Raw genomic sequence first — 8,442 nt, 5'->3', positions numbered from 1 at the left:
AATTATTATATTTTGAATGACATAAATTATATAAAAAGTAATAATTAATAATAATAATTTTGCACATTTGCAAATGAATTATCATTATACATACATTATTCAAATCTATTATGTTTATATATTTTTTATATATTTCTCTTATTTTATTATTTAATATTTTTATTTAATTTGATTTTTGATAATTATATGATATATCTATAATATTTGTCTAAAGATTATTATAGATAAATTTTTTTAAAAAAATATAAATTACTTCTATATTTTTTATATTTTTATATTTTTATACTTTTATATTTTTTAAAAAAATATAAATTAATTCTATCTTTTATATAATATAATTGCATTATTATACTATATTATAATAAAATTCATAATTTTAATAAAGGCAATATTGCCAAATTCACATATATGTCTAAGTATATCTAGATTATATATATAATTATAGATCTAAATAATCAAATTTTTATATTTACTTATTTTATTATTTTTAAAATATTTGTCTTTTTAAATAAAATAAAATGGGAAAAATAAATTTGATTTTTTAAGTTTCTTAAAATTTAATTTATTCTATTTTATATGCTTATATTAATAAGTATTGTTTTGCAAAATTTGTAAACATGCATTCCAATTAATGATATTTTTTTTATGTTTGCAAACACATATGTGAAATAATTTTTTGTAATATCGATTTAAATATCGATATATTTTTACATGTCATCGCATCTCAAGCAACTGTTTTCAAAATAAAACAAAATGGGCCGTTTAAAATAATTACAAAATTTCAACTAAAATTTTTATTTAAATTCTTTTAGAAATGTAAATTATCAAGTACTTATACACATATATATAAAAATGCCACCAAAAACAGATACAGAAATTCAAACCAAGCCAGATAAAAAAATAGGAGGTTTTTCATGCACTTATAAAAGTAAATAAATAGATATTAATATATTATTTTTAATAGATATTATAATTAATAAATATCTTCAAAATATTAATTTTAAAGAGAGAGAAAGATAAATAAATATGAAGGAAGAACGAATATATATGTTATTAAATGTGTTATTGATTAAATAAAGTAGATTTTAAAGATTTTATATTTTAGGTCCGGGTCCCAAATATAAACTCAAAACTCTCGTCGGTTACAAAGAGCATTGTCTTTCCAGACATCGAAATCCAGCATATACATTTGGTATAAGACATCATGTTTTTGAAGAATGTTTATCACCAGGACCAAAATATATATTAGACAGACCTAAACGTAATGGTTTTTCATTTGGATTAGTTGGAAAGACTTTTGGTAAATTTTAATTTATTTTTTAAATTATATATAATGATTCCAGACTTTAATTTTATTTAATATTATGTGTTTAAAAAATTTATTATAATTTATTTTACTAAAAGAATAATTTAAATTAAATTAAATTATTTTTAAAATAATTTATTTATTATTTATAAAATTATTTATTTAAATGATAAAATTTGATATTTGAATTCGTTTATTATATCTTTAATTGTGTATAATATCAATATATTTTTATCATTTTTATGTTTAAGGAAAAATGATAATTTTCGCTAATTTTTGAGAATCAATAATTTTTTATCCTCAATTTAATTTTGAAAACTATGTCTAATTTTTCATTCATTTTATTTTCATAAATAGTATTATAGTATATATAATTATAATATTTGTTATAATTATATTTATTTTTTTCTTAAGACGCAATAAAACAATTTATATTCATATATTTTTTATAATTATATTTATTTCTTTCTTAGAACACATTAAACAATTTATATTCATATATTTTTTTTATGGATTTATTAACATATATAAAATACGTTACATTAAAATACATTAAAATATCATCAAATTAATTGATTCTGCAAATAAATTACAAAAAACTTCATGATAATCATAAATTTCTATGCTTAAAAAGATATATCAACATTGATGTACAATAGTATTATATTTTAATATGTATATTATTATATCTACATATATTATATTATTATTTACATTAATTTCGTTATTAATTTCGTTAGTTTTGAAAATACATCAATAAAATTTTCAAGACTAAAAAAGTATCAAAAAAATTTAACTTAGAATTTAATTAGAATTTAATTCATTTTTTTTTATTTTATTCAGAAAAACATTCTGAAACTTTTTTGCATCTAACAATACAATTATAATTTCAATTAAATTTTTTTAATTTTTTTTTGTTTTAAAAATATTTTAATTAATTTCTATATTAAATTATACAATAGATATAATATAATAATAATTCTAGAATAGATATATTTTATATATTATTTAATTATATATATATATTCATCTATTAAACATATTTTTGAATTTTGAAAATTCCAATTGTGGCAACAGCGATAAAAAAAATTATTCTAAATATTATTCCTGGTAATATATTTTTATAGTGAAATTAATATTACATTAATATTACATTACAGTGAAATTAATATGTTATGCCTTATAAATAATATATATATATACACGTATACAGTAGAGAAATACTCCCATTATCTGAATACCCTAATACAAATGTTCTATTATCCACATGTTCTGTTATTCGCATAACGTTTTGTAGCGATATTTACATACAACATATTAGATTACAACATAAATACAATATATAGATAAATATTTTCCTGTGTTTGGTCGGTTAAATGTATTAATCAATTCAGTCACAAGCAAAAAACTATCAATGGCAAGTAAATGAAAATATGTAATATTAACTATTGAAGAGAAATACAAAATAATCTTAATAATGGTGAAAATTCAACAAAATTAGCGAAAATACATGGTGAATGGTTCGATGAAATGCAATGGGTATATAATTCTATACAACTATTTATAATAAAAAATGTAATTCAATGGCTAAAAAGATATTGGACCTTTAGATATTGAAAAAAAACTGTCAATTTTATTCATTTTTATTCGAATAAATGAAATTTAATGCAAAATAAAATAATTATTCTATTATCTAATATTGAGAAAATTCCACTAACAAGCCACTTTTGTCTTCCTATTAGTTCAAATACGGAAGTCTCTACTGTATATATATATATATTATTATAATATAATTATTATTATTACATATTATATATATATATATATATATATATATATATATATATATATAATTATAAATAGAAAATCTTTATTATTATTATTATTATTATTATTTAGAAGGATTAAAATTTAAATATTTTGCAATTTAATTTAAAATTTTGCTGTATTGGACACTACTAAAAAATTATATTTATAAAAGCGAAAGAAATTTAGGAAAATTATATTTATGAAGCTTTAAGCTATTAATTTCAACATATTCGAAATAATATTTTAGTAAAAAAAAATTTGCTATATATATTATTTTGTATAATTATATTTTACATATGTGGAATTTCATTAAAACCAATTGATTTTGAAAATATAATTTATTAATAAATAAAATAATATAGAAATTATTGATTAACTATATATTATAAAAACAATTATTAAAATAAAATATAATATTTTGATTAATACATTTAATTAATTAATATTTTAATTAATACATTTAATTAATTAATATTTTAATTCCTGACAAGTTTCATTTTAATATTTGATTCATTTTTGTTTAAATTAAATTATTAATTGTTCTTTATTTATTAAATTATTATTATTAAATTGTTCTTTAAAAAAGAAAAAATGAATGTTTATTTTAAATTATTTTTTAGTGAATTGATATTTGAATTGGATTAGTCTAAATGCAGCCATCGTGCTATAAAATAATTAATTATGCCAAGACCAAATGTTAAATATTGAATATATGTTATTAAAATTATGTTATTATTATGATAATGAAAAATATGCTATTGTAATAATTATAATAATATATATATTAACATTATCATCATGTTTTTATTTTATTGTAAACATTGCATACACTAATATTTATAATGTAACGCAATATATATATAAATATGTATGCATATATATATACATAAAATTGTGATAGCTATAAAATTGCCATGTCTATATTATGTCTATATTATGTCTATATTATTATGTATATTATTATATTTTTTCGTAATTATCTTTAAGAATTTTCTGTAATTATAATGATTTTATAATTTAAAAATATATTTATAAATATATTCAAATCCATATGAACTTTCTATTTCACTATTCCTATCTTTATTTTAATAATTTTTGTTCTGTTTTTATTTTCTTCCAATTTTATTTTCATTTTCCATTTGTAATATCTCTTTATTAAATTCTTCTTGATCTGGTTGAATATTTAGTATATGAATTTCTATTCTCTTTTCTTTTTTTATAATTTTCCTTTATGTTCATTTTTCACTCCTCTCAATATTCTTTCTCTCTTTTTTCTATTTTCATTTTTATCTTCTTCACTATTTTTAAAAACTCGTATTTCCCATCGTACGAGTATCACTTTTAGATATAAACCATAGAAATATAATATACAGAATCATAATATTTATATTGATACAATCGAAGAAATAATTTCTTAATAAAGTAAAAGTAATTAGAAAAAAAAGAGATTTTTAAGATTTCATTTTCGAAGAGATTAAATTTATAATTTTTTCAAATATGAAAAATTACCAAATTAGAAACAAATAAATTAAAACAACTGATAAAAAATTATTTTATATAATATTTATATATAACATAATATAATAAAATATAATATAATATAATATAAAAAGTTATTTTATATTATATATTATAAATAAAAATTATATATAAATAAGAAAAAAATGTAGAATAAAATTTTATCATTTAACTCTTTGCTTTTTAAAAAATCAAAATTGAATATAGTGTGTTCCACTTATTGTAATTTGCTCAAAAAATATGACAGATATAAAAAAATATTTTAGATAAAAGTTTGATATAAAAAGATATATAATAGTTGTTGGTTAACATATAATTTCTCTGTAGAAAACATAAACATATAAATAAAAAAATAATAAGATCAATTTAAATTTTGTAAATGAAACTAATTTTTATTATTAATTAGTTCATTATTTACTGAAAAAAAATATTATATGTAAAATTCAAAATCTTATCATATAGATAAGAAAGATAAGAAGCAATATTTTGTTTATTCTTTTCTTGTTTTTCATATAATAATTTTATGAACTTCAAATTATAATTTTTCTAAGATAATGATTTTCCAATATAAATATTATTTTTGTAAGAAAATTAATAAATTATACAATTAATTCATTAAATAAAGTATATAATTTTATATCATTAACTTCTCTTGACTTTTATATCATTTCAATGCAACAATTTATAGAAAAATTATTAATAATGCATAATGCAAATCTCATTTTTGTGTGAAATAAAAATATCAAACAATTTTTGTCTAAAATATTTTTTCGTATTGTTTATATTTTTGAAGATATTTGAATGAATTACAATAAATCATTATATTATAATCAAGAAAATGATTAAAAATTAATTTTTAAATAAAAAAAATTTAAACAAAATTGTTAGAATTTTAAATTTGAAATGTACTTGAAATCAATTATTAACATTGATAAAATAATTTCTTTTTTGTAAATATAAAAAAATTTTAAATTCAAATAATAATTTTTCTGTACTTTTATTATTAATTATTAATTAGTTATAATTTTTGTGAATTAAAATTTCAAGATCAAATCAGTAATTATTGATATATGAGAAGATGTAATTTGCTCAAAAATTCCATTTTGAAAATTCGTATTGAAAATTTTTTGCAAAATCTAATTAAAAAAATATATATTATTATTCCAGAATATTCATAAAAGTATCGAGATTCTTGAAAATTTTTAAATGCGAATCACGTTTTAAGATTATGTTTAAATCATGGATTCAATCATTCTTATATTAATTAATTAATTAATTCATTGAGTTAGATGATAATTTTAAAAATATATGTAGTGATTACATGTAGTGAATTACATATTTTTCTTTGTTTCAATTAAAATAATACATAAAAAATTTTTTTTGAAATTACTAATATAGAATATTCTCCATAATATTTTTATGGCAAATAAAATAAAATTAATATAAATGTAGAAAAAATAATTTTTTATATGAATTTAAAATAAAATTTAGAAGATATTTATAATATATATATATATTATTCAAGATAATATAATATACATATAATATATAATATAATATATATTATTCATTTCATTATTTTTTACATTTTGTCCTGTATTATTTTATTATTTCATATTATTAAATTTGAAAATATAAAAAAAAAGTAATCAACAAAATTATTTGAAGTGAGATTTCGATTCTTCAATTACAAAGCACTTTAAAGATTCAATTTTTTCAAATTATTATGATTCTTTAATTTTTTTATCCTTTCACACTTCTAATAATTACTTCTAATAATCACTTTTTATTTATATAAAATTATAAGCTTATATATATTATAATTATAAACTTATATATACTATTATAAAAATGACAAATTATATTAAGATTTTTTTCTATTTTAGTACCTTTTTGTGGTCCTGGTCCAAAATATTTATTGCCAAGTCCAAAAGGACCATCTTTTACAATAAAATCAAGAACGAAAACTAGACAAACTTGTGTTACACCAGGTCCTATTTCTGTAACCCTTCCTCGAGCAGGTCCTGCTTTTTACATGTAAGTATTTTTCCTATATATGTATATCTCCTTTGAATATTATATATATTAAATATATTATTCCATTAATTAAAAATTAATATACGAAATGAACTTTAGTAATCTTTAAAACTTTAGTAAATTAATTAATAAAATAATATTTTTACAAATTTTGTATAATTATTTTTATGAATCTTTGTTGAATAGTTATTTATTAAGTCTTATTAGATTTAATCATATTAAAATTTAATATCGTTAACATTTTCGATAAATAACTGTGTAAAGTTTTATCGTCATATATTATTAACTGTATTCGTGTATAAGATCTTAATATTTTTAAATCAATATAATTTATTTATACATATTTTTAGAGGACAACGTTTGCCTGTTCTAAAACGTGATTGTGTGCCAGGTCCCAAAATTTATAATGATATATTGGTTAAACAAAGAGCTCCAATGTACAGTATGTCTTATAGGCATCCTATAAAAGAAATTTGTCGTTCTCCAGGTCCAAAATATAATCTTAAATTTGGAAAAACACCTCCCATATATTCTTTTGGAATCAAACATAGTGAATGCGCTCCACCTTATTTTATTGAATGTGATGACCAATGTTAAAAACTTGAAAATTGTAAATAAAAAAATATATATACAAATAAATATACAAACAATTAATAAATGTATTATTCTTATATACAAAAATAATTTTTTTGCTTTATGTAAGAGTACTTAAAAAAATGAATCTAATCAGACGAAATAAACAAAATATTCATATGATAAATATAATAACTTTAATTATCATGTTTAAAAACGATTTTATTGGAAATTATGAAAAAAATATTGAATTAAAAAAATCTCTCTAATAAAAAAAAATAATTATCTCATAATAATTATCTCATAATATGATATATACATATATGTTTAATGATAATGTAAAATTGCAGAAAAAATATTTTTGATGATTTTGATAATTTTTAAATATATTATAAAGAATTAGATTTTGATATTTTCCTAATAAAAAATTATTTTTCTTATTTTTGTTATAATTTTCAAAATATCTTTATATCTTATATCTTTATATTTCTCAAAAAAAAAAGATTATTAGTATGCGTCTAAGAATATGTATGTAAGTACGCATACTTCTCTTACAATTAGATTAATATAAATACATTGTGGCAAATAATTAACATATAAGAAACTAAATTAAACAGTTATAAATTATGATAAGCTTATAATATCTTATAATTCGAATTTACATCAGTTTGAGAATTCTATAAAAATAAGTTTGAGAATTCATTATTATTAACATCTATCTATGAAAATGTAAGTTTTTCTTCGTACATAAAACTATATATTATAGTGGAAGCTTAGACTTTAATACATGTTAAAAAACATCATTTTGAAAAAGTTATAGTTTTAAAACAGAATATCTATTATATAATAATATATATGTTATACAAAAAATAAGACTTTCAACATGATATTATATATTTAACACTATCATATAGCTTTTATAAGTTTAAGAAAGCACACAGTTTTCTCAACCTATGATATATTGATTAAATTATCAGTTATAGTTACAGTTACATAATAAAAGAAAAAATCTATGTTCAAATTGTCTATCATATTAAAAAAAATTTTAAAAAAATTAAATTTATTTTTTGCTTCCATTTTGGAATCGATGTTTAAAATCAATAAAGAATATTATAAATATTATAAAACCAATAAAGAATATTATAAATATTATAAATATCACTAAGATCTGTTATAATTTTCATTTATGATTTCGAGAA

The 8,442-nt window shown here is 16.9% G+C and overlaps 1 protein-coding gene across 1 annotated transcript; it reads left to right on the top strand.

Annotated features, from left to right (window-relative positions):
- The first annotated feature begins 798 nt into the window (after positions 1-798).
- LOC107992559 (ciliary microtubule associated protein 1B-like) lies at positions 799-7,322 on the top strand. The gene is made up of 4 exons (XM_017048495.3): positions 799-928; positions 1,106-1,300; positions 6,520-6,670; positions 7,021-7,322. The coding sequence occupies exons 1-4, from the start codon at positions 853-855 to the stop codon at positions 7,265-7,267; spliced, it is 669 nt and encodes a 222-aa protein (XP_016903984.1). The 5' UTR covers positions 799-852; the 3' UTR covers positions 7,268-7,322.
- Positions 7,323-8,442: the final 1,120 nt, after the last annotated feature.

Source organism: Apis cerana, linkage group LG14, assembly GCF_029169275.1.
Source record: "Apis cerana isolate GH-2021 linkage group LG14, AcerK_1.0, whole genome shotgun sequence".
NCBI lineage: Eukaryota > Metazoa > Arthropoda > Insecta > Hymenoptera > Apidae > Apis > Apis cerana.
The sequence above is the reverse complement of the archived record's forward strand: the minus strand, read 5'-3'. Positions and strand labels throughout refer to the sequence as shown.